At 45.3% G+C, this 27,452-nt stretch overlaps 1 protein-coding gene across 2 annotated transcripts in view; it reads left to right on the top strand.

The window, feature by feature from the left end:
- Window positions 1-1,232: 1,232 nt before the first annotated feature.
- FGF13 (fibroblast growth factor 13) overlaps window positions 1,233-27,452 on the top strand; it is a 256,446-nt gene continuing 230,226 nt past the window's right edge. For both annotated transcript variants that reach the window (XM_026111075.2, XM_026111077.2), the window contains exon 1: window positions 1,233-1,555. In XM_026111075.2, the coding sequence (XP_025966860.1) occupies window positions 1,507-1,555 (49 nt within the window). In that variant the 5' untranslated portion in view covers window positions 1,233-1,506. The remainder of the gene's footprint in view (window positions 1,556-27,452) is intronic.

The following is a 27,452-nucleotide window of genomic DNA, read 5'->3' on the forward strand; positions in this document are numbered from 1 at the left end:
GGCAGGGCAGCCCCCCTTTCCCCAGGGCAGGAGCGAGGCCAGGAGCGCCGCAGCCCCGGGCGGAGGGGAGCACCCAGGAAGAGCAGCGGGAGCCCCCGCCGCAGCCTGCTCGGCACGGTAAGGCGATCTGCCCCAGCTGTCTCTGGCACCGGGCTGAAGTGCTGCGGGGAGCAAATGGACAGGGCAGGGATTTGGTCTGCTAAAAATAGTAGCTGTCCAGGCCAGCAGCTGGCTGCTTTCCTGCCCTGGGCTGGCCCGAGGTGGAGACCCCCAGCACGGGGAGCCCCGCTTGCGTTGGGGCTTGGCCTCTCCCCTGCTGGGGCTGGGTGAGCAGCCCAGAGGCCCTGGGGAGGGCCCTTGCCCTGAGTGCGGTGCCTCCCTGGGGGTGCTGTCATGGGGAAGGCACCCCCAAATGTGTGGGGGGTCCCTACACTGGGGGTTCCCCCGGGTATTTAGCGGCTTTTCCCTCCCGGGGCTTTACTTTTGGCATCTCTGAGCAATGTGGGAGGCCCCCCCCGGGCGAGGCTCTCGGAGAGCCGCTGCCCCGGGTCCCCACTGCGGCTCGGGGGGGTGGGGGGGCTTCAGGGCTTGTCCCCTCCTGGTCCCCGCGAGGGAACGGGGCAGCGCGGGGGGCTGCGAGCGGGCTCTGCCCGTCCTGCGACAGCAGCAACAGGCTGTCGATGCCCGGGGGGGTTGGCTGGGGTCGGCCACCTCCCCCGGGGCAGAAGTAGCGGGTGGGCGCGTCGCCACCGGGGGGGGGGGGGGCGGTCAGTGGGGCTGGGTGCTGGGCAGGGGGTGCGGGACCCTGGCGGGGGGGGGGGGGTCGGGGGTTGCTGTGGCTCCTGCTCCCGGCAGCCGTAACCCTGCCGCCGCTCCTGCAGTGCCGGGGACGCGCGTCCTCCTCCTCCTCCTCCTCCTCCTCCTCCTCCTCCCCTCGGCGGCTGCAGCGCTGCTGCTCCATCCCGGCATTGTCAGGCGAAGATGCGATAAATAAATAAAAAAATCCCCCGCAAACATCCGAAGCCGCTTCCCCCCCCCCCCCCCCCCAGCTCCCCCTCCCTGCTCCCCGTCGGTGGGACTCCCGGGCCCGGCTGCGCTGCCCCGGCCGCGGGGAGGGGAGGCCGAGCCGGGGGCGGGGAGGAGGCGGCCGGAGCCGGCAGACACAGGGAAAACCGCTTTTGTCTCCGGCGCGGCGGGCGGCGGCAGGGCTCGGTGCTGCGGCTGCCGGGGCCCCGCTCTCCGCGCTCTCCCGCGCAGGCAGCGCGGCGCCGGGCTGCCAGCACCGCAGCGCCCCAGCGCGCCGCTCGCCCCCCGCCTCCCTTTGTTTTCCCTCCCCTCTCTCCTATTCTGTTATTATTATTATTATTGTCATTTTTGCCCGCTCGGCGTGGAGGATCCCCCCGCACGCTCGCTCGCTTCCCCCCCGCCGCCCGCGCCGGAGGTTTCTCGGGGCGCAGCCGGAATCCGCGCCGCTCCCGGGGGATCTGCCCGCCCAAGCTGGGGTCTATGAGCGGGAAGGTGATCAAGCCCCGCGAGGAGAAAGATGCTTCCAAGGGTAAGGCGAGCCCCGCGGGTGCCCCGGCCGCCGCGCCCGGGAGGGGGGCGCCGCCGGCGGCAGCGCGCACGTCGGGGGGACCCCGGGCATCGGGGCGACTCGCCGCCTGCCCCTGCGGGGCTCGGCCGGCCGGGGCTGCGCCGGGCTCAATGCGGCACGGCCGCAAGTGATTCCCCCCCATCCCCCGGCGGGGCGGGCGCGGGGGGCGGCGGTGCTCGGCGCTGCCGGCGGCCCCGCGGCGGAGCGGGGAGCCATCGCCATGGAGACGCGGGGGTGGGCGGGGGGAGCGGGGCACCGCGGGTGCGGACCCCCCTCCCCACGCCGGGGGTGCGCGGCCCCAGCTGAGGGGGGCAGGAGCCCCTCTCGGGGCGCCCCTTGGACGGGGGGGGGCTGCCTCGCCTGCCTTTGGGGTGCATGTGGGGGCCCCTCGCTGAGTGCATGGGGGGGCCCTCAGCTGGCAGTGCATGTTGGGGGGGCCAGCACCCCTCGCCGGCGGTGCATGTTGGGGGGAGCATGGGGTGCATGTAGGGGGACGTCGCCCCCTCCCTGGGGTGCCTGCACAGGTGGCTGCGCATCCCGCGTGCGGCTGCCGCGATGCAGCGCTACCTGCGCTTAGTGCTGTAGGAGCGCGCGGGGATAAGTGGCTGGTGCGTGCGGGCTGTGTGTCTTTCCAGTAAGTAGTTTTTTCTGTGTATTCATAAATAAGCCCATCTATGCCCTCCAATACGCACCTGTGTGGTAGGTGGGTGCTGGTGGGATGTCCAGGTGAGGGCTGCGCTCTTAGCGGCCTCTCAAAGAGAAAACTCTGTTCCTCGTTTACTAATTCCCTAAACCAGAACGGACACTTTACTGGTATTTATTTTTAGCAGTCTGAGAGGCTAAATCCTGATAATTCATGTTTTTTATTCTTTTTTAAACTCTTTGGCTTCTTGGTTTTGAAAGTTTTATTTTTTTTAACACTGGCTTTTGGACACTTTTTTGATACATACTTTTAACTCTCTCTTTTTGCTTTTAACTGTTAAGTCTCAGGTTCAATATCTTAGTCTTCATCAGGTTTTTCTTTCTTGTGGCAAACGTGAAAGCCCACTGTTCAAATGCATTGTAAAACTTTACGCTTTCCAAATAGATATTTTTGTCTTAAATTATTTTCTTTCGTGTTGAGTAGCTTTGTTTTATGGTGGCCTTATTCACCAAAACGCTCCTTAAATTATTTAACAAGCAACGCAGAACAAGACTGCTGCATTTCTGAGGAGTTGTTTTGCAGGATTTAGAACTGCTACAATCCTACACAAAAGGAATTTGCTGTCCTTGTGCTTTAGTGAGAGCTCTGCCGCTTTTTCATGTGACATATATATTCCATTTTTGTGCTATGATTACAACTCTTCCTGGCATTTTAACTCCATGTTTTGAATCGCCTGCGTGTAGGTTTTGTGACATGTCGTGTGTTTCAAAACATTGGGGCAGAGGCATTTGTATGTGCTGGTAATGAGTCATTAATGAGTTAGACACACAGGGCTTTGATTCCTGTGGTGACGGTGTACCAGAAGGTGTCTGTTCTGTGCAACCCGAGAAAAACAACCAGTGCCGATTTCCCGCTTTCGGGAGCCCGCGGTGATCTTTTGGAGGTAGCATCAAAACTTTTCTGCCTTATCGCAAAGTGAAGAGACGGCTCTAGATACGGCAGGAGGAATCGCTACCTGCGTGCGGTGGTTCAGTGCCGCTGTAGGAAAGCGAGGGAGGGCTGCAGTCTGTGAAGTGCCTTTTTAAAAAGGGTCCCAGTGCAGTGGTAAGGAGGTAGTAGTTACCAGTTGATGTATGTATCTTTATGTATGGCTTTCTTTAGGCTCTCTGGCCATGGACTGAAGTGGAATCCCCCCTACCCTGAGCCAACTGAATTTTGTTTTGGTGACTGAGAGTAATATTGCTTTAATGCTTAATTTGGATCAGGTCCTTGTGAAAACAGGCTGTTTTTTCTGTACACTGAAGCTGCTTTCTCTGGAAGGTGTAGGCTCTCACCTTCTGCCTGCTTCTGTCCTGTGGCACTGGGTACGCTTCAGTCCTGTGTGGTTTCTGGTTAGTTAACTGCTTTTTGAAGGAATAATGCAATCGGGCATCATGTACCAGCAGCTCATTGCAGTGATACATTCCTGTACCCCACATTCTGCGAGATACGTGATGCAATTTTAACACCTGCTGTAAACAGCTCTCCCATGGCTATATTTGCATAATAAATGTTGACTACTTTCTTAGCAAGGGTAGCATCAGCCTTTCTTACTCCTGATGTTTCTGTATCAGAGGCTTATGCTCATGATGAGACTTTTCTGCAGTGTTTTCTACAGAACTTTGTGAGGGCCAGATTCACTGCTAATAGCAATAGCTCCTTTGGGTAATATGTTGAATGGCACTTCCAACAACCAGCTTTTGGGCAGGTTTGTGTAGAGAAGCCTGATTTGTACAGAATCCTGACAGGCTGTGGATCTTGGTAAGAAGCCGCGTGATCCTGTGCAAGTAGTTACTGTCTTATGAGGGAAATTTTCAGTCAAATTATCTATTATCCTCTTTTGCAAAGCCCTGCTGGCTTCAGTAGAATTGCACAGGTGTTGCGCAAGTACCAAAAGCTATTTTTAAAGGAATACTTCTCTTGATACCTTTCCTTAAGCCAAAGAGGGAAGCAACTGCTTGCTTCAGGTGTTTTTGTTGACCCCATTTACAAGTCCTGCCTAGAAACCCTGGTGATGACTGTTTCACTCAAAACTTGGCTGCTTTTAAAACTGGCTGTGGATGTTCAAAAATTAAGTATTCCCACCTAAATGAACCCTATGAATCAAGATAATGAAGCCAGGGATGTGCACCTTCTCTTTCTGCAAAACACTGCAACAGTTGTGGATATATATGATTGCAGCATCTCGCTCAGAGCGCTGCAGGGCCCTGTGAGCCCGATCCTGCCCCAGGCTGTCTCGTGGGCGCAGGCTGGCCGTGCTGCTGTCTCAGCGTGGTGGTGGTCCACGGGAGCTCAGCGTCCCGCAGCCATCACTGATAACCAGCCTCCGCTGGAGAGGAGCTGTTAAGGAGTATCCCTAGATATGTCCTCGTTCTGGGCGGTTGGATTCTTTCTTGCCGTGTAGCTGGTGCACGGAGAGCTGCGTGTGTGGCAAAGCAGGTGACTTTGCCCAATTCTCACTCCAAAAACTTTTACTCTCCGCTTTGAGGATGGTGTATCCAGTGTCCCCAGTGGTTATCTGGGAAAAGCCTTGTTCTGTTTGGGGTGGTATCAACCCTTCCTGTAGGCTGCATGTTGATGTGTGGCTTCACGAAGGAAAGTCAAGGGGCACAGGAGAGAATCCAAAAGTAAATCCCAGCAACAGATTCTTCTGTATTTGTTTTTCTTTTTATCTGTTCAGTACGTTGCTGGCATCCCCCATGGCGGCAGAGGCAGGAGGCTTGTTCCTGTCCCCTTGCTCTCGCTGCAAGGAAGCTTGATCGTTTCATGCACAAGTCCGATAACCCCAGCCGAAAGCAGTGACAAAATACAGATGCTATTTTCTTCTCCAGCAAGCAAAATCGGAGGAGCATTTTCAAAGCTGATAGCTCTAATCTGAGAAGAGCGCCTTGAAATAGTGACAGTAAGGGTGAAGACTTTGGAAGTATAGGTAGTAGTCTAAATTAGTGACAGCAAAAAAAGCCCTTAAAGAAAGCACCAGGCAGGAAAAATAGAAGTCAAAATTTTGAGATATCTATTACTGGCTTTATAGGAATATAGTATAATGCAGCTTATGATTGAAAGGTCTGTAGAAAAGCTGACAAAAATAAAGAAGCTGATCTCAACAGTGATATTTCTATAGTACTGAATCATGAGAAAGAAGCTTACTTCAGGGACTGAAGAAGAGCAGTGTAGAGACAGCATGTAAGCTGACCACGTCTTGGGCTGCGTCCACCGAAGCAAAATTAGCAGCAAGTGCTGAATAGTGTGAGAAGGGGGCAGGGAGCCCTGGTGCACATCTCTGCTGTGGGGCCGGCTCAGGTGGAAGGCATGGAGTTTGTCTTGTTATCAGAAGTTTGGGTGCCAGGCTTTTGCGTGTCCCAGAAAAATAAAACTCTGGCAGACTTTATCAGCAGCAGCAGTTGAACACATGAACTTGATTCTCTGTTTGGGCAGATGTTTGCCAGCAATAGATTAGGTCGTCTTATGGTCAGTTGGTGGCATTGACTTAAGCGTTAGAATCTGCATTTGTAACATAAACATTTAATGCCACTAAAGAATGAGTAGTTAAACTCTGTGGGTTTTATTTCACATTATAAATTGGAAAGAAATCTCTGTGCCTCCTGTCTGAAATTTGAGATTGCAGATCCTCTTTGAATAGATGCCTGCATTGCCCGCTGGAAAGGCACAGCCAAGATCTGAGGCTCACTCCCCCTGTCCTGGATATCAACACTGCAGGTTACAATAGACGCTCATTTCTTGGCTGAGGTCCTGCTCCATTCAAAATTCCCATTGACACCAGTGGGAGCTGCCTGTGGCGTTGTCTCTGATTAGTGGGTGGTTGTTAATGTGCCCATGCTTGGGATATTTACGGTGCCTGCCTCCTGCTATGACTCATTTGCTGACTGGTTTGGCTTCCACAAACTACAGTAACCCTTTACAAAAGGTATGGTCGTTCCCTCTAAAGCCCAAGGTGGTGGTCTCCAATGTCTGTTGAGAACGCCAGCAATTAAAAAATGGAAATGGCCTTTGAGATCAAGGTGCCAGCATATTCTTGCTGAAGCTCCGTAACTGTTTTCAGTGTCAGCTCAGGAAATATGAGGTAAGTCGGCATTTTTAGACACAAGCTCCAAACTTTGGGATTTGTACTGTCAGTTTTCATACAGCTGCTGTCTATGGCAAAGTAGTCATTTGTTGTATGGAAGGTAGTAAAGGATAGTGTGTGTTTGTTGGGTTTTTTGCTTCTGGAATAAATATTAAAACAATAGTTGCTTCTTGGCAGATTGCTAAATTCCATCTTCAAAGGAAAAACTCCCAGGCAGATGAAGCTTGGGAGATGAGTAGCCCCACACAGCATTGCAGGGGGCTACAAGGGGGTGAGTACTAGCAGCCACAGCAGGTGCATTAAAATTGGTGTGGCTCAGGCTTCTAGCATCTCTGCACTGTAGCCACCCACAACATGCTGGAGAGTTGTCATTACAAGTATTTGTGCCATTTTTACTGTGATTGCCTGCAAGATGTTGGTCTTACCCCGATGCTTTGGGACTCTTAATGCTGATGGATAGTCTTGGGTCAAATGAATGTTAACTTTCTTCCTCTTCTCCTTGTCATGTGTGTTAGAAGCAGGGACTGTTCCAGAGTCACATGAACCACTTCCCTGGGGCAGAGCTGTGGCAAATCCTGTTCCTCAGTCTCTTCCCTGCAAGGACTGAATGTGCACTTTTATGAAATCCTCTGTAAATTTAAGTGTGTGGTCAATCCTGTGTACGAACGGAGCACTTGTAAATCGCAGAAGTCACATTTCCCACATTAGAGGACCACAACTAAGTATGTTTAGACAAGGGTCTTTGTGTGAGTTAACTTGCATTGGTGAGGAATTGCTCTGTTGGTCTCACTGAGATGAGAGGTATTTGGGTTTTTACAGTTGTGGATGCTCTTAGGAATTCAGATCTCTTTTTTTGGACTGAAACTTTCCTAGCTTCCTACCCTTTTTACTTGAGCTTGCCTCAAGGGTTTGTGTGCCCCAAATGTCTTTCTCCCCCAGCTGTTTCTGTTGGCCTGATGAAATACCCCACTGTTCCCAAACAAAATGAAACAGCTAAAGGAGTGTCATTTACAATTTCTTTTGTGGTCACTTATACAAAGGGCTTCCTTGAGATGTCTGGTCTGGCTGCTTGCTCACGATTTGTAATGTTTTGCTGAGAGAAATGAAGGTGAAAATAATTTGACTTGTACCCTCTGGCAGGTGACAATTCAGGGCATTTCAAGAAGCGAGTGTAAAGTGAGACCGTTCTCCACTTAATTAGTTTTGTGAGAGTGATGGGTGAGGCAAGGTCAGTGCTGAGGGAAGAAAGGGCTGGCAGGGACTGAGTGCTGCTTGTGTCTCTGAGTAATTAGAGCATCGCCGAGGTAGAGGGACTGGACGGAGGCGGGAAGAAGGGAGGCTTCTGCAATAGTGGTTGCATTGCCCCGTTCATGGCCCATGTTGCATCACGTGCTTTTGAAGCAGCTAGCTGTGGCTGCAATCAGAGCCGAAACCACGGTGTGTTACAGAGATCCCTCTCCTGTGGCCCGAGGAATCGCTAGGTGCTTCCAGCTGAGGCTTGGCAGAATTTATATAAGGCTCCATTTGTTGCTTTAAGAATAAATTGTTTAGCCAATACTCAGTATTTTTGGTACGTGTCCTTTTAGTTACCACCTGGGGTCAGGTTGAATTTACGCACTGCATATCCCTGGCTGACCGTGTAAGTGGCCCATGGGCCTTTGCTGGCTTTTGTAAAGTGGTGGTTTCACCTCTGTGCATCATTCATAGATGCAACCTGGGTGGTCCAGTGCCATTGCTGTGCCACTCGGAGGTCCTCTGTCCCCCGTTCGCGTAAGCTCTAATGCCCAAAACTGGTGATGGAGATGTGGGGTTTCATCAGCAATGATGCCAGTATCGCTGATTGTTTTTGTTCTTTGTCCTCAGTCCCCTTAAAAAGCATTGTACCAAGAAGGTAAATATTTGTATAATGATTTGGTAATGAAAGATGGCTTTATGGCTCTGCTGCAACTTCAGATGATGATGGTGTAGTAATCTGCTAATTGCACTTCTCATTAGAAAGGGCCAAGAGAAAATGAAACAGAAAATTCTGTCTTCCCCTGGAAATAGTCCCCTGCATTTGTGTCAGCAGTTTCACTTGGGAGTTGAGCTCCATAGGCAGAAGAGGAAGATGATTGCTGGGAACTCCCAGCAGGTTTATCTAGACTTTATTTGTATGCTTGCTTTAATTACAAAAGCCTAGGAATTATGAAGCGTTCCCTCTTGCCTCCCCATAATCTGAAGTATTTGCAAATCAAGTTGGTTGATAGGTAATTGGCAGGAATCTGGTTTTGTTTCATTTTTCTGTTCATTTTACGTATTGAATCCTTGGAATTTTCCCCTCATGTTGGAGATGACTTTTTCTAAAATTTCAAATAATCCTGATTTACATTAAAGCAAGGAGAAATGTGCAGGGCCTTTTTGCATAAAATGGTAAAGATAAAATGGGGGGGAAAAGGGAAAGAATCAGGAAAGCTTAGCAGGAAAGGGAAATAGGAGACAGTTGGCGAAAGAAGTGAGCATTATAGAATAAGCTTTAAATGATCTACAGCACATCATCTGCTCTGATCTCGACTGTGCTTCAGAATTGCAAGTTTGCTCAGCAGTATTCATTCTGCTGTGAATACTCTTATCTGCCCAGCAGTTACAAGTAGAGAGAGCTTTCTGGTGACTGTTTTTTTCAGATGTTTTTTCACTAGTTGCCAAAACCTAGGAAGGTGTCAGGCGCTTTTTGCCTTTCCTCTGTATGCAGTTCACTGGTACTGGCCACAATATTTGTTTGAGCAGTTTGAACTGGGCTTACCTCCACACCTTGTGTAAGTGCTTTGAAAGTGCTTGTATTTTCTTTGTATTTTCTTTAGGTTTTACATTAGCTGGGAATTTCCATACAGCTATCTTTTTTTTTTATTCAGTAGACATAGAAATTTTTATGTTGCTCTTATATTTTCAGTTTGCCCAAGCTATGCTAGAATCCTACCTTGAAAATGTTAATTCTTTTTATTTTAATTATACTCAGCACTCTGAACCACTGTCACTTGCACTTTGCTCTTCTGAGTGCTGCAGGAGGATAAAAACCTGTGATGGGCCCAATTGCCACTGCAAGCCATTGTCACTTCTAGTGGGGAAGAGGACTGAAATCCTTGAACTGTGAAAGTCTTTTTCTAGTGCACTGAAGATGTGGTATTTGGAGGAGTTGTACTGGTGGGAATTACAGGTGTGTGCATTTTTGTGGGGGGTTATGATTGGTAGCTGTTTGAGAGCATCATGTAGTGTGGCTGAAATAGTATTTCTTCTGACTGCAGGCAGGAGGAAGGTCTCTGCAATCACCCTGATGTACAATCAGTGCAGTTTTATTTGTAACATGCTCTGCTTGAGCAGCTACATTTGCGTCTTCTCTTGCATACCAGTGACTGAATGTTCAGAGCCTGCCAAAAATAGCTGACTGTTTTCAAGTGATCGGGTGAGGAGAAGTGGAAGGACTTTCATTTGCTGCCCTTCTTTCTCCCCTTTCCCTCACCTCCCTTCATTGCTTTATAAAAGTGAGCGATGTTCTTTATTTTGGTGGGAGTTGGTAAAAGAGAATTAATGTGAAAGTGGAATAAGTCAAAAGGGATCAAATACCAAGTCTCTTGATCATATAACCAAAAGGCAGAAAGATAATGATAGTCTAGGAGTTAAGATGAAGTGTGACCCATTTCCATTCCTCCTCTGGCTTCAGAACATCTCGTGGCCAGGGGCAGGTGCTTTTGGAGGCTGATGAGGCAGACAGGCGCATTTTGGAAGCTGCGTTTTTGGTTTCTGTGGGTGGAAAAGGTTTTAACCAAGTATCAGTGCAGAAACCAGTTTTCAGGTTTTCCTTGGAAGGAATTTGTATCAAATGATTTCTGAGGCACTAGGAGTAACAGATGGGTTTAAATACTGCTTTTTCGTATGAGATACCCAAATTCTAGGAGGTGGAAAGGAGCAAAAACTTTATGGATATTAAGGTAGTAACAAGCAGAAATGAGACAACGTAAGATGGGAGGTAGAACAGTACTTTTTTGGGCAGTGCAATGAGTAGATGCTTGTTTAGACCACTTAAATTGGCAGTAAAAATGTGTAAGAAGGTGGGACTGTGTAGAGCTCTGGAAATATCCATTCTGCTTCATGTCAGCTACAGAGTTGAGACACTTGTGTGTGTTCCCCTTGCTGGGACATGAGCAAAACTTCTTTAAAGCTGCTCAGGACAAAGGGGTATGTCAGAATTATTTTAGGTAAAAAAAAACTGCCAAGTTTTCCATCTGTCCTCATTCCACCTTGATCTGAGAAGCCTTCCAGTAGAAACTGATGTTTTTGCAAGACTTTTGAGAATGCTCAAAGCACCTAACTGTTTCTTCTGATCAATGCTGGGAATACATTTTAGAATATTCCACTTTAAGAAAAAATTGAAGTAAGCAGAAATGCAAGTGAGTCAGTGGCTTGGAGGATGGCAGGAGGTTTTGTAGTGAGATAGCTTTTTTTTTTGTATGTGCTGTTAGGACTGGAAGTGTATTGCTGTTATTTCACTGCATATTATACAGTGAAGGAGGAACTTTCAATTGCTTTGAGATTTGCAGAGGGAGTAAGAGACTCCAAGATTAGAATGCAAGGGGGAGAAAAGCATGATGGAGAGGTAGGAGAAAACAAATCCCAGGGAACTTTCAATGTCAGAAAATTAGCTTTGAAAAGGCTCTGGAGAGCATGAGGAAGCTGAAAAATGTAATGGAAGAGGGAAGATTATAGGCATAATTTATCACTGCTTCCGGGAGTGTAATAATAGCCTGACTACTGTGTTTTCTCACTACAGAGAATGGATTTATGAAGACCATAAAAAGTGATGGGGGTGGCTCAGGCAGGAAGCGATCAGTGGAAAGGGTTTTAGTGGAGCCAGGGTCAAGGTAAGGATGAATCTTCTGATGCAGCTGGGGAGGCACAGGGAGGAAAAGGAGCTTATGAATTTGCTGCAACTCTGGGGCTCTTTTTGCAAGAGGACCGAAAGTACAGGATTACAGTCGCTGTTGGCAGGAGTAGGCAAAACCACTGGCGTTTGAGCCCCTGAAGCTGTTGAGTATTGTGCGCACAAAGAGAAATACCTTTGTATATAGGATTAATTTGGAGTTGATTGCCTAAGTAGCTTTTTATCAGTTAAGTGTTTTGTGCTTTGTCAGGAAAGCACCCAAACTGGGAAGTGGCAGGGAGAGGCTCAACTTCTCAGTAAGAGGTAGAACTGCATTTTCAGATTAAAATAAATAATAACTTCTAAAATAAAGAATGGAGACCTGGCTCAATGTGGAGCGGTGGTCTGGTCAATCAGAGCTGAAGGATCTAAAAAGCTTCTGTCATCTACTCTGATTTTTTTTTTTTTACCACCTCCAGGGTTTAGTACATTAAGTGTTCTTGTGGTGCTTATTAAAATCTGTCCTGCATGAATTGGTTCAAATGCATAAGCATGAAACTGCTTGTTTAAATGAAGTCTTCAAATCATTGTCTTTCTATGCTTGGATTTCCCAGAGTCCAACTCTCCATTAACCATTAAAAAAACCCCAAACTATCCTGAACTTGCACCAGGTTGAGACAAATGTTGACCCTCACAACCAGTGCTGTGAAACCAGTGCGCTTCACCAGTATTGGTGAGCCTTGTGACACCCAAAAATGAAGTCTGGAAGTCTTACTTAATTTGAAAGTTGGGGAACTCTATAATAGAGGGGATGAATAAATTTACCAGTGTGTTGCAGGTAATATGTAGCCTAGTGTGCACAGAAATTTCCTTTGAACTTGAAGTCTACCTGCAAGACTTTCCTTGTTTAAGGTGACTAACCAAGACTTGATTATCAGATGCAATTATTTGGAAATGGAGGCCAAATCTTGTTTTCACTGATAAAGCAGCTTGAAAGAAAATTTAGGCACCATTGTGTTTCCTAATGGCATAAGCGAGGTTCTCTATGTAATAGTATAGAAGGGAAAGAATCCCAAACAGCCCTGTCTTTGAAGCTCTTTGCAAGAAGGAGAATATCAGGCTGTAGTAGAAGCACACTGGTTTGACAGCCTAAACATTGTAAAAAGCACTGACAGTCAGTCCTGCAAGGCGCTGAGCATCTGTACCTTTCATTTACCTGAAACCACTTAGCACTCAAGTTTGGGCCCTGTATCTGTGAACATAGTGTATTCCTGTCATGTAATGTTCCCACTGTTGCAAATTCTTGCATTAAATGTATTTCAGAAGGAGCAATTGACTGTGTATGAGAGACTGAGTGAGTGACAAAGGATTTATAAAAGAAATCAACAGAACGTAGTACGCTTTCATTGTGCTTACTCAAATGTGTATGAATGAACTGTTTGTCAAAGTAGTATCTCCATCACTAAGAGGGGAAGATAATACGTTAATCTTCTTCCATAAAGTTACTAGAATTGCTGCTGTTAATTCATCATCAAGTTATGACACTTAATGTGAAACAATTACTATAGTCTGTTGTCTTTTTCTTTTTTTAATTACTTTGACTTCCTTGATGCAATCTCTAGACATTTTAAAGTATCAGTGCACATGGGGCATGTGTTTGAATAGCTCTACAGGTAAAAGCCTTTGATAGCTAATCTCTATTTGGTTGACAGCTTAAAAGAATAGAATTTGAACCAGTACTGTCTTGTCAGGTTTTACTGAAGCACAGTGTATGTTGCACAGTATTGGTCTTGTTAAATAACATCCTCTGTTGGAATGTGATATGATTAGCATTTTGTCGTGCTGGGCACTGTTGTGATGAAGGAGGGACAAATTTTTTTTTTTTTTTTTTTTTTTTTTTTGCATTAAGAAAAGTGCTGCCTTTGTGTTGAGTCAGTATTGTGTTCTAGCTTTCTGCAGGCTTATCTTAAAACCAATTCTAAGTTCTGTATTGAGGCTTGATTCTGCAATGTGGCATGTGTGTAGGACTAATTGACACAGTAATTTCAGTGATATTGATGCAGACTGCAGCATATAAGATAAATATGATTTAGCTCCTGGACTCTGATCTTGCAAATCAGCAGAAAACCCTGTTGGTAAGAAAAAGGTGGCAGAATCCTATGTTTAATTCGCATTTTTCAAAGATTGCTAGAAGATGCTGCAGCTGAAACAATGTGGCATGAAATTTTGGTACGATGTGCCTGGTGGCCTCAAAGGCAGCTACTGATTCTTTGCTGCTTCTCCAGTTCTGTTACGTTATGACTAGTCTGTGCTGCAAAACTTGGTTTGGGGAATTATGGTATTAAAAGTAAGCAAGTCCGTCTTGACCCTTCTCTTCATCTTTCTCTTATTTATGCTTTACCTTTATTCACAAGCATAACGATTATTGGCTTGAAGGTCTTGAAGGATGATTAATACCTTGATATGTATGTATGGTGGGAAGAGAGTCTTTTTAGTGGGGTCAAAAATTGATGCCATTGCCTCGCTGTCTAACGCCTCCAGGGAGTATGGAACAGTTAGAGTTTTATGTGCATTTTCTATTCACTATTCAGATCTGGAATGTGCTACACCAAGTTTTTTCTGTTTTTTTTCATGTAGAGGGAACGGGTCATGCTTTATCAATTGAAACTAATGCTACTTTGATTAGTGTGAGTGTATTGCCAGATAAATAGCAACTTTACAAGGAACATGACTGCACTTACAGGCTTAATACCCTGGCTGCACTGATATGAAAAATCTGTATGTTGGCTGATGATTAGACCTAGCTAACAGTTTGTGTTGGACCACTGGGTGTTTTGAAGCTTGCAACTGAACTGTGAGATGAATCCAGATCTGCCTTTGTTTTGAACTCTTAAGTCTCATGACAGCAAAGTGGGCTGCCCTAGTCTGCCTGGCATTATTTTCCAAAATGTAATTATTCTTTGCTCATTGACTCGAGTAAATCAATTAAAACTGTGTGTCACAAGGTTTTGACGTCAGCTAATTGGTCAGGACATACAGGCAAATGAAAGGCATGGGACCGATTATTTTAAAATAGACTGAAACGTTATTAGCTTTTTTAAGTGAAGTTTCCATCTTCTGTAGCAAGAGGCCTTTACCAGGTGCAGCAGTGCTAAACACTGCTCTTTGCTTACATTCAGGGTAGTCTCTTTTCAGCCTGTGCTGTGGGAACTGGGTGGTCTTGCTGTCGTCTGGTGGAGACGTTAAGAGTACATGTGAAGGGTGTCTTAATCTGCAAAAACTCATGGTTGTCCACCTCTCTCAGTAGGCTGCCAGGGTTCATTAATTATTTCCTGCATCTTAGCTGCCTCCTGGGAATTGGTCCCTTTTTCAGTTTCTCCACTTGCGGGATGTCATCTATGGGCTGAGATGAAAAGGCAAACTCGTAAATCCCTCCTGTACTCCTGTAAGGGCCTCGTAAATCACAAGGACCTGTTTTCGATCTGCCTAAACCCTGGAGGGTGCTGCAAAAAAGTGCACCTTGGCAGTCCTTCCTGCAAGGAAGAGTTCCTCCCGCATCCCCCAGATGGACGAGTGGTCAGACCTGCCATGTCTCGAAACGTGGCTCCCAGGCTGCGGGCGGAGGGGTGGCTCGCGCTGTGAGGGTGCCCCATGGGAGAGTCTGCTGCTGGCAAGGACTCCGGCTCACTGTTTGTCACGCCACCGTGTTTTTAGAGGAGCAATAGCTTCCTGCCCTTGCCCTTCCTCCCCAGAAAAATATCGTCTTTGCTCAAGCTGCAGGCTAACTATAGCAGATTGAGTTGTTTTGTGATTCTGAATTGGAAAGGATGGCAGGTATCGTTTGCTGCAAGCTCTTCCCTTTCAGGCCTGGAGGAAGAGTTGATAAAAAGCAGCATTGTTGAATCTTATTTTTAGTTTCTGTTCTATTGTGGTTTTTTTGACTTGGACTGTTGTATTTTTCTTTTATGAATATCTGTAATTGGGAGAAAATTATGCCTTGAGGTTTTTTGCAAGTTGTCTTATTTTTATATCCAATTACTGTAATCATGTTTATTAATTTGCCTAGCGTATTCATATCATCTGTGCTCTTGAACAAGAGGAGGGGAGTGAGTGGTGTGCTAAAAGACCTTGCATTGAAAGACTCATCTTACTGGATTGTTTTGTTTTTAGTCCAGAATTTTATGAATCCAGTTGCAGAAATGGATTGCGGTGTCTGCTTGGATTGGTTGGTTTGAGCTTTGGAGTTTAGTGTCTCTGCTGGGGTTATTTTAACTCTGGCTAGCTTGGCTGGTGTCCTGGCTGGTGTTGACTAGATGTGGGTGGTTCTTAGGTGGCGTGTTCCTTTTGGGCATGTGCAGAGCAGCATCATGCTGTATGTCTTCTGTGTTGACGTTGCTTGGTCGTTCGGCCTGGCTAGCGACATGCCTTGTTGCTGATGTACCCGGACTGTCGACGCGACTGGCACGCTGCTCTTATGCAAGGTGCCTTGTAAAACAAGCGTGTTGCCTTGGGCAAAGTTAATCTCTTGGTGTTGATGTAGCTATTGCATTTCTGTCTTCTGAACTCCTGCAAACATTGCTGTTGTCACATTGACTATGTTTTATTGTCCTGGATGAAGCCATCTGATGCAGTTCTGTAACAATGGGATGCAGATGGCATATGGATACACAGGGTGTCCTTGGTAGACTTGTTTCTTGTAGCTTGTTGTAGCACTTAGCAATATAGTGGGATGTTCTTGTCTGAGAATGTGTAACGCCAAACTCCTGCTCTGCTGAGTTAGGTGAGAGGATTCGCTCTCCAGGAAATAGCTGTCTGTAGCACTCAGTGCAAGGACTTTCTCACATGCCTGTTGAAATGGTTTCTCCTGGGAACACATGGCTTTAAACTGCTTTTAAAAAGTATTTATTGCATGTGTTTCTGTGCACTTTTTTTTGCTTCCCTTTTAGTTTTTCTTTCTTCCTCTTAGTTTTATTCTTGCTCTGGCCCAGGCTTGGCAGGTGAAGTTGGTGGAAACTGTGCCCAGTATGGCTCAAGCTCTTGTCTTTGCTTCTATTACTTTTAATGCATTCCTCTATCTCTTCCAGCCCCTTCCTCTTCCTACTGACAGCTAAATTGGAAACCGAAGGCAGCTCTGCTCCAGCAGTATTTTGCCTGAGGTGCTAGCAATCGACTAAAACTGACTCGGATCATGCTTCTAATTGGTTTGATTTTTGCCACTGGCTTTAGAAGAAAGAGCTATTTTAGTCCCTCTTCATCCTTGGTCAATTTTATTAGTCCATCCCTGGTTTTAAAAACCTCGAAGACTTTTTGTACAGAGGTAATTTTTTTCAGGGAAAGACTTAGCCTGCACATTGGCATTTCAGAGTCTCTTATGGTGTTTGGTTTCTAGTGGGCAGTCATATTCCTGTTGGGTCATGTGGCAGATTGTAGATCTGCAGGTACATGATGCCTATTGACTGCTGTAAAGTTTTTCATGTGAGATTGAAGGCATTTAAATGCCAATTTTGGCTTTTGTTTCAGTTATACTGCCTTTGACCCCCCTGCCTTGGATTTTTGATCCTTGCTTTTATAACCATTAAAGGATAATTCAGTGTCTGTAACAGCTGAGATGAGTGGTGACATGTGCTTGTGCTGTTTTGATGGGGGAGGAGAGAAGTCAGTTTATTTGAACTTTTAATGCTTCAGTTCTTTGGCAAACACCAGAGTTGTTGGAACTACTCACTCATTCAAAAAAAAATTACGCATGTGTGCAGGCTTGGTGCCTGAAGACCTGTTCCCGCTGTGCACCTTCAGGTGTTCAGTGCAAAGACCTTGACACCAGGTGTGCATTTCTGTGGTCCATGGACAGGTACCTTCCCCTGATGGTCCACATGTGCTTTCTGCAGCCTGGTTCCACCTTGGCAGCCCCTTGGTGGGGCTGATAGAACAAGTTATGGATAGTTTGATGGTAAGAATTGTTTGAATAACAATACAAGGATGACTTGAATAACAAATACTGAATTACAAATATGCAGGTGCTTTCATCTTCCTGTCTGCCTCATTCAGCTGTGTTCACCCTTTACCCTGTGTTTTGTGCGAGTGTCACTGTAGCTCTAGGTGGGTTTTGCAGAACTGTAGTGGTTTAAGCTGATGTGAGATGCTACCAGTAACAGAGGCACTTTAGGCACTGATTAACTTGAAGTTTTAAGCCATTCATTTCCATGAGGCATATCTGTTTGGTTACATTATCTGCTAATTGTATTGCTGAACAATTTCTTGCAAAGACCTTTAGCTGTGTGTCCTGATAGGAAATTTGCATTATTCCCTAGGGATGATCTTCAAGTTAGTGACCAGCTGAGCTCTGCTCTTGGTATCTGCCAGTGACTTGCATGGTAAAACTTGAATTTTGGTGGATACAGCAGAGTTTTTCTGTATTTCCTTTCCTGTAGGAAGCACGTGCTTACTGGGAGGCTTTTCTCTGCAAACAGCTGAACTGGCTGTGTTTTTTTCCTACCTGGAGGATCCTTGATCCAAGTTAGTAGTCTCCTTCTGGGGAGAGCAGTGTAAATAGCTGGTCGCATACAGGTGGAGTGGTGAGATGGTTTATTCGTCCCCTCTGATTTAAAGTAATAAAAAATCTATGCAAGTCTACATAGCTATCAGAAGTGACATTTTAAGGAAAACTTACTTGAAGGTAAAAAAAAAGGTTATTGTGCACTGTGCTGCTGAGAACAACAGGTTTGGTGTAAATGAAACGTTCCCGATTGAGTTCCTGTTGTGACCCTTTTATCTTCGTAAAGGTGAAGAGCTGGCCAGAATAGTTTCTTTCAGTTGACTGTTATAGTAGTTCCTGACTTTAAATTCATAGCTTTTAAATTGCTGCCCAAAGGTAATGCCTGTACTTTTGAAAGTTTCTATGGTGTGGGTTTTTTCCCCTTCATATATCTAGGGGTCAACGTACCCTCTAAGGAGGTCATTGCATCCATGTGATGAATAAAAATAAGTATTCTGTGCTTTGGTCTGGAGCAAAAGTTTCCCAATTGAACAGAAGGATGATGTAATGTATTCCTGCAGAGCCACTAGGTACTGAGCATGGTCTTCAAAACAACTAAGTTGTTTTTTGTGTGTTACCCAGAATGTGTGAAAGCTTTCCCCTAATTGAATAGGAGCTATTAAATATTTAATAATTCAGGATTTCTTCTTTGCTCCATGTGTACAAGCTCTGCCATAGTGCTTTCACACTGAAAGTGTATCCCCAAAAGACTAAATTTTCCAGACTGTTTAGCTAAGTAAATTTTCCTGATTAAGAATAAGGTCTGCACAACCTGCTTATTTCAGTGGAAAAAACTTTTTGGTGATGACATGCCTCCTCAAACTGTCTTAATTCTTTATACTGGTGGTTATGCAAGGAAATCCATCTATGTACCACTCCAACTGTGTTTTTATGTATTTTCAGCAATGTTGCTATTAAATAGTAGGATATTGATAAAACTTCTCAACCAATCAGGATTAGTTGTAGCAATTCTGTTGCGCAAGCACTGAGCAGGCAGGTGATCTTGAGCAAAACCCGGGAGGAGAACGGTGCATTGAACTGCTGATGTCTGGATGGGCGATGCAGACCCAGGACTGTATGGTTATTGCTTGTCATTGACTTGTTTTTGTCTGCTGAAAACACTTCACTAGGCATCTTTCAAAATAGCATCTCTGTATCCCTGAATGTTTGGGAGCACTTAGCTGCTGAAGAATCTGAACCAGAAATTAAAATGTGCGTTTCATTGCAGGGAGAGGCTAGGTTAATATACCTTACAAGGGCACTTACTTTCTTTTCCAGTAGTACCACATGTTCATTGTGTCCTTTTTAGGAATTCAGTCTCTGTCAAGTTTGTCTGAAGGTTATGGGCTCCTCAAGCTTTAGTGATCTAGTGCATTTTACTTGTTCAAGTTCTTATTTTTTCTATTCCTGGTAAATACACTTGGGCTAAATCCACAGGTCCACAGTAATGCCTTGGTGATGGAGTTGGTCTGTAAATACACTGTGTTTACTTGGTTATTGGATATTTCTTGCATGCTTGCAGTGCTTTTGACTATTACATGGCTGTGAGGAAAACAAACATGGGCAAGGAGAGTGCCTCGATGAACCACTCAGCAAGCACCTGTGAGCTGTTAAATGACAGTGGCAAGACAGAAAACAGAAAGAGAGCAAGAACTGAGGGGTGAACAGAATTGTGAGAAGAGGCCCCCCCCCCCCACCTTTTGTCTTAAATAACTTTGTTCCTACTGCAAAACTGACACTTCTGTGTGGGTTGTTTTTGTTGCTTTATAGCCAGGGTGTGGATTTTGCAGGATGATCCCCTTGTGCTGGGAAAGGCTCGCAAATTGCAGGGCCTGACCCAGACTGGGGGATGCTGAAATACCTCCTGCAGAAGGGAGAGGGAGCATCTGTGCAGCTCCAGCTGTGAAAAGGGCTGGCACATCTGCCCAGCAGCATGCAGCTGTGCTGAGCTGCTGCCTTGGGCATGTAAGAAAATCGAGGCATGTAGGCAGGTAGTGCTTATGGATTGAGGCAGGCATCTGGGCTGTACAGGCACAGATCAGGAAAGGAGAGGGGATTGGTGCCTTGAGGAAAGCCTTGGTGCTTTGTTGGTCTTATGTCATCGGTGCCTTAAAATGGATTGGGACACTGGGAGGGAGTTGATGACAGGCTTTGCAGGTGGGTCGCAGTGTTGTGCATCCATGACAGCTTCCAGGTGGATTTGCAGGGCCCGGCTGAGTGTGGGCAGCTCCCCTGGCATTTCTTGGATTTTCACGCAGTCTGACTCCAGGCATCTGGTGGAGAGGCCTGGCATGAGAGCACGAGTGTCCTCAGCAGTCCTGAGGTGCCTGAGATGGACTACCCAAATTCTCTACTTGGGCGTAACAGAGAGCCTTGTCTCCTGGAGCCAGAGCCTGGTGTGAAACATGTGGATCTTGGCTTTTGTGGTCTCTTATTTTCTCAGCTTGCTGCTTGCTGGCCCCTCTTGGATCCTAATGCCTTGCTTCCCTTTCTGCTTGGCAGATGCTAACCTCTCATCTCCTTGTCAGTGCCCTCCCCCCCTGGTGCTAACTGTCCGTTTCGCTGCAAGTTGCTGAAGTGATTAACATAATTAGGTTAATTAAGAGCAATTGTCTCTAACCTGTATTTAGCTTGGAGTTTGCTTCTGCTTTGTCAGGTCTGGCGAAGGGATTGTGTGCCAAGGACTTGTCTAGTTTTTCCTAATAAATTAGTGAAATAAATGATGCAGTCCTTCCTTTCTGTCCTTAAACCACCATAGCTATAGCAGGGCTGCGCTTGTAGGTGTTAATTTATTTGTCTGTGTGCAGAACAGGCCCATGACAGATGATTTTACTTAATTTCTTACAATTATGCTGGTTAATTGGAACTTTTGAGAGCTTTTAGTTGCTGCAGATATGCAGGTGCCTTACTATTTGTCCTTAGTCCTGCATTATAACAACTTCAGTCATCAGACTAATGCCTGCATGTTAATTACTCCTTTTGTGAAATGAGGTTGGCAAATGATTCTTCATCAAGCAACTGATGAGTACATCTGTGACTTTGTAATTTAAAACTAAGGTTAATAATGCCAGGTCCTGGTGGGAATCAACTGGTGGTCTTTGTTGCAAAGGTAATGAGTCTTGCTTTCCAGTATGCATGTCTCCATGTTTTAAAGATTGGCTAAATTAGTAACCAGAAGCAGATGCGAAGGATATTATCCACTCTGCAGATGTTAGTTACATCTGCATAGAATAAAAAAACACCCTTTAAAAATACAGGTGTTTATCTTCTGAAACAAAATATTTGGAAGGCTCATTCTCTTTCCAGTTATGATGTTTCATAATTATTAAATATCTGTTCCAAATGATGGTATTTCAAGGCATCTTCTGTAACACTGCTGTCTTTGGCTTTTGTTGGATAAGTTCCATTTTCTGTTCTCTTACTACTCGTCGTTCACTTGAGCAAGCTGATTTGGCGTCTGTGCACAGATGTGACTGTGGCTAGTGGTGGTGAGGTAACTGTCCAAGCCAGGGAAAACCAGGGACACACATGCTTTGGTTATGGCTTTTTTTCACAGCTATCAAAATGGTGCCTCTTGCATAGTGGGTTCTTCAAAATATTAATAGTTTGTATTCATAAAGAAGACCAAATAATGCCAAAAATGAAAGTCCAAGTAGGTTTGTGAGAACAGTATAACTCAATTGATTTTAGGAGAGCAGAACTGACCTGCTCAATTGCATGGTAGCCCTCATGTTGGCCAATTCCAGGAAAGCTTTGCTGCCTCTTGCTCTGATGTTGGGGCAGACCTTGGCACCGGCACCCATGTGTGGAGTGTGCTGCAGCAGGGGATACTTGCCTCTACCCAAGGAGACAGTGTGCCTCATAGTGTGGTTTGTGTTTCATGCTGTGAATTAACAATGTCCTCTGCATTTCTTATGCCCTGTCTATGGATGTTGAAGGTCTCAGAGATGACACAGAAGTGGCATTCAGGTAGTCCTCTGCATCTGAGGAACTAAAAGATTGGGCAGAGCGATCTCTGGTCTGACTGTTGCAGACTGCATTTGTCACCTGTCGTGCTAACTCATAAATCCAAGACTTGGAATTATCTGACATGCTGAAATAGAATTTTTCTTAGGTTTTGAGTGCAACAAATCATATTTTCTGTTAATTTGCAGTTTGCTTTTTAATACAGGTTGTAGATATTCATTAACTTCTGGATAAATGCTAAATATTACTGTTGTAACTACAAGGTAGTATATAATTTTAATCAGCTTTAATATAAAATCTTAAGAAAAGAGCAGGATTTTAAATGTAAACAGTACATGTTTGAATAGTGGCATTTTACTGTGCAATTATTCTGTATGCCCTGTGTGATCTAGACTAGATTACATGTGAATGCTTTCTGTACACTGAGAAGTAACCGGAGGCAGAAGATGTCTTAAATGTTATAACAAAATTAATTCATTACATTATTATATTCATATTCAAGGGCAGTTGTAACCACTCAAAAAAAAAAAAAAAAAATTGCCAGAGAGAAGACAACTTTCTAGGTGACTGGAAAACAAATTGGGATGGTAGTGCAATAGCTAATAACATATGGCCAAAAGCATATAAGAAAAAGAAAAATACTTAGGTTTGCAGTTACTATCTTTTTACATAAGACTATTACAGATTTCTAGTGCTGTCACTTGACTAATCTTGCTGCTTCTGATCCCTTTAGCTTTTTGTTCTCTCCTGTGTTATATTTCAATGGGAGGGAGTTCTGTTGTGATTTTTTTGTGCCGCCTCCATGTCAAGGGGATCCGGGCCATTGGCTCCTGATCTGACCACCCTGGGGTGAGCTGCCCACGTGAGGAGGCTCACCTGCATGGCACAGGCTTTCTGCAGGGCTGGTGTAGCTTCACTGCTGCCCTGGTTTGAAGTCCTTTGGGTGGGCATGGCAGGAGTCGGCTGGGGTTGTGAGCCCCATCCTCACAGCAGTGCTGCAGTAGAGCAGTTGCAGAGGGTAAGGAGGGAGAAGCGAAGCTTGGGGTGGTGCGGTGGACTGGAGTGGTGGCCAGCACTGCCAGTGTTGTCGTGTGATGCTGAGGAACCACTGGGGCATGACAAAGAAAGGGGACAATGGGCGTCTGGAGACCTGACTGCCCCTCCACTGCTTTTCTAAGCAAAAGCTGAAATCCTGCTTGCTTTGGGCCCATGAACTATCTCAGCCTGAGTAGAAATATCTGAAGTGATCATTTGGCCACAAAACGAGCCATGTGCTTGTTCAGGGTTTTTTATGATTTAAAATTAAAAGGGAGAAAAATTTCTTGGGTCTGTACTGTTAAAAAATCTAGTTATGTGCTTCACTAAATGACTAAGTGACTTTTATTACTTTCACATAATGATGTTATAGTAACACTTCTAAGGAGGAGTGTATACAGATATTTCTTCTTTGCATTGGGAAGTATGTCAGGTTAACAGTTCAGACAGTTTCCATATATGCTTGGGGATTATTAGATCCTGGCACTTAGCATAATTATGAAGCTTAGCAGGAGGTTCTTTTGAAGCTGTTTTGTCTAAGCTCAGGATAGACTTTAGGATGAGTTTGTGAAACAAGTGCATCGGAAAGGAAAGTATCTTTGATAGATCAGTACCTCATTGTAAAGTACTCAAGCTCAGGATGATATGTTGACTTGACCTTGCAATGATATGTCTTCTAAACTGGAGAATGGGGGCATAAAAAATTTCCTGCAAGTCTGGTGCAATGAGCTTTAAGAACAAGCAGGGACAAACCTGCTGGCGAACGCTCACCAGTGAAAGGGTCTGAGCAGCAGCAGCTGTTAGGAAAGAGCTGGCTTTCACTATGTGGCCTGCAATGCAGGAGTCTGTGCTTGGTCTGAGCAGTCATTTTCCCAGGTGCAGAGATACCTGAAATTACATTATTTGGATATATCTAAACAATATGAGATTCAAGAAAAATGATGCAAATATGAGTAGCAGTCTGCCTTCACAGTTGACATTATGGCTCCCTTGTTAGCTTGCGCTGCTGAACATTCATCATAGTAGCAATTCTTTGCAAAAGCAAGGCGAAGTATAAATCCTTAGTCTTCTAGTTTTATAGGTATAACAAATTATAGCAAAGTCTACGTTTAATGAAAATGGCATTCGCGTTTGGTTCCTTAAGGACACTAATGTATATGATCACTGGGTCTGTCAAACCTCCTCGCCCATGTAGCCTTGCAACTGAGCAAATTCAGTGGGACTTCAAATGATATGAAGTTTCTGCAACTTTTATGGAGACTGCAGCTGGATGGAAGAAAGAGCCAAGCTGGTACTTTCAGTGAGCGATGGGTTGCCCTCTTGCTTTCAGAGAGCTGGTGAGCTGCTGGATAGGTTTGTCACCCTGAATTGGCACCATGCAATCCGGCTAAGAAGCTGGGGGAGAGTGGGAAAATATTGTAGAGTAGGATGTGTGTGGGCCCTGTGGATGCAGTTAGGGGAGAGGTGCTGGGTGACGAGTGACCAGTCCATAAATATGTAGTTGTGGCTTCTACTGCATACAGAGCAATTTGTTCAGTAGCTGTGCTTTTAAGTGTTGTTAATCTAGATAAATACTCTAATCCCATTTAAGTCCATTGCAAAGCTCCTGTGCTGACTTTAATGAGACTGGAGCTTGTTTCATAACTAGTTCAACATTTTTTTTCCCCTTGGAGCATGTGTATGTGGAGAGGGACTGGGGAATTGAGAGAATGTGTCTTGAGTTGAAAAGCAGATGCGCAAACACTATAAGAGGGAGAAACATTTTTGTCTTTGCTATCAAGAAATAGCAGTATTTCCTCACTTCCTTTGTCACTTGGTTTGCCTGCATCTCTTAGACTTCCCCTGATCCTTAATTGAGGAAAAAAAATTGAGAATGTGTTGCCCAGCACTGCTCTTACATCAGTTGCAGTCCAGATGTTCTGTGCTTTCCTTATGCCTAGGGTGTCCAAGATCTTGAAAGGTTTTGTTTAGTATTCCAGGTTATGGTAAAGGTTCACCAGCAGATCAGGTTTGCTTCTCCTCAAGCTTTTCGGCCCGGTATGTTCACCAGTTCCCCTTTTGGGATGTGTCATTTTCAGTTTTATTTTAAACTCTCACAAATTTGGTTTTGTGTATTGGGGGAGGGTGGCAGAGGGTCCTGGGCCTGTGGGAACAGTGATTGCCCTGGCAGCCTGCAACTGGATACTGAATACACCTTTGGTCTGACCATTCTGATTTTGCTAGTTATATTTGAAGAAGAAAGTTATATGTGCTAGGGCTTATTTCTTTCCTTTAGTTTTTGGGGCCTGTGCTAGTATTTGAGTGGACAGTGACTTACAAGTTTAGCTTTTGTGCTAGAAGGAGTCTCTAGAAGCCACTTTTTGCTTGAAAAAACAATAAAATGCCGAAACCCTTCCTATAACTGAAGAGAGGCTGCATAAATGGATGTATTTGATGGACTTTGGCCCATCTCTGCATAATGATTTTTTAAAAAGCTCTGGTGAACACTTAAAGCATTTCTCAGAGGCAAAATATTTCATTTTTGGAGGGGACTAAATTAGGCTGTTTGGGGAAATCCCTCCACAGCCTAAGAGAAGCCCCAGTCTGGCCTGTCCCTGATTGTGCCAGGTGAAAATGGTGCTATGTGTATGATTAAGTTAATCCTGTGACTGCTGAGGATCAAACAACTTTGCATCTTCCTTCTGTTATGGCAGTAGTGTAGCCAGTTTGCCAAATTTATGGAAAAATGAGTAGATTACCCAGTCTGTCTTGCATGCTTGGCACAGGTTGGGGAGAAAATGTCTTTGAGTGAAGCAGAGGGTTGAATTTTGGTTGCTGGTAGGACTTGTTATGTTGTGCTGTGTTGGGCAGTCTCTCATGGCAATCAATGGCTTTCAGGTCTGACCTTTGGCTGAGGTTGCATTTGGAGCAGCTGTTTTAAACGTGCAGCTGGACGTTTTGTGTTGTAACAGTGGACTGAGCTCTGGGAGACAAATGCGATTTTCCTGGATACTGTGCACTCCCTGCTCCAAATTAAGTTAAGAGTTGGACTTGAAAAGATTATATGTGCACAGAGTAAGAAGCAGCCATGGACTGATTCACTTTGTTTAATTTTTGATTTAGTGAGGATGTGAAGGTGATGACTCAGTGAGCCATGCTAAGATGTAATCTGGAGATATTTAAGATGACTAGTCTCTTCTAATATAGTTTGATCTAAATATTATATTTGCTTCATAATTGATTTTTCTCTACAGAAAGAGCTGCTCATGTCCAAAGTGATGTAGCAATTAAAAAAACGGGGGGAGGATGGCACAGCAGGATTATGTGGCTGCTGCTGCTCTGATGAGCTAAACAAGAGGTGCGACTTTTCAGACAGGCTGTTGCAATCATAGAACAAGTGCAGTTGAGCAAGTGTGGACTGTTCATAGAGACTGTTCCTCAGTGCAAAGTGCTGACTTGAAGATGAACAAAAAACCACAGTGTTAACTTACTGGATTGAGTCTACCTTCAGGAGCTCCTGGGGGACAGCAGGACAGCTCTTGCATTTCAGAATAGTTCTCTCTTACTAGACTTCTAAAACTTCTGGGAGTGTTTTTTTGTGTGCTTGAAGCCTGCTAGGAAGAGACTTAAAAAACCTGAAACCAAACACATGTTTAAATGCAAACGGATACTTTGGATGCATCTGTGAGGTGATATAATTCAAATAAATATCGAAGTGCAGAAATTGCCATTCCTGCTAGTGTTGCTATAGCATTTGCATATATATTTTTTTCTATTCTGGCTTTACTGGTTGAACATGCAACTTGGTATGTTTTGGGTGAATTTATTGTGCCAAATCTGTCACATGTAAGAGGGAGCTGTAAGCTGTGCTGACACTATTAGAACCATAGTGTTTACTGGCTTTTTGTTTTTAGGACGGTAGACTTGCACATTGCATTAGGCGGGCTATTATTTTATCTAGACCCATATGTGCATGTGCTGTCTGGAATAAAAAAATGGCAAGGGGAAACGTAGCAACTTGCTGATTACGGGGTGACTGGGGATAGGCACAGAGGGGAAAAAAAAAGCAAGTGGCTGCTGGGGATGAGCCATAGCAGTGGCGAGCGGCAGGCAGCAGTCCGGCGGTGGAGGACCTGTTCCCTGCAGGCTGTGGGGATTGCAGCCGGCTGCGGTGTTGCTTACAGGTGCAAAGTGGAAAGCCGTGTCGGGAGTGTGCTGCTGTTCAGGCCCCGAAGATGGGAGTGATTCACTAGCAGACGAGTGCCGGTGAATCAGGCACTTCACATGCGACGCTGCTGTGGGTGTTGCAAGAATAGGAAAATCAATGAATGGGGCTTGCACTTGAATCAGAAGAACAAAGTTTTAATGGGGCATAAGTTGGTAGCAGTCCTTGAGGTGGAAAGGAGTGTGAGCGGGGCTCTCCGTCAGCCAGCGCTGGCAGTCCAGGCTCACTTTTTCATGCCTGAAAGGCAGTAGCATTAGCAGCGAAAGTAGCAGACGTGGTAGCAGGACCATCTGTCTTGCTAAATGCGCTTTAAACAGAGAAAGGCCATGATGTGATGGAGTAGTTTATTAGCCTAACTGGCAGCATTATCTAAATGATAGTGTTGCTCCTCTTCCGTACATCAACAGCTGCTCTACCTGGCCGGTGGCACAGCAATAAGCCCGGTCCCAAAGAGGATGCAAACG

Source organism: Dromaius novaehollandiae, chromosome 11, assembly GCF_036370855.1.
Source record: "Dromaius novaehollandiae isolate bDroNov1 chromosome 11, bDroNov1.hap1, whole genome shotgun sequence".
In the NCBI taxonomy this organism is placed as follows: domain Eukaryota; kingdom Metazoa; phylum Chordata; class Aves; order Casuariiformes; family Dromaiidae; genus Dromaius; species Dromaius novaehollandiae.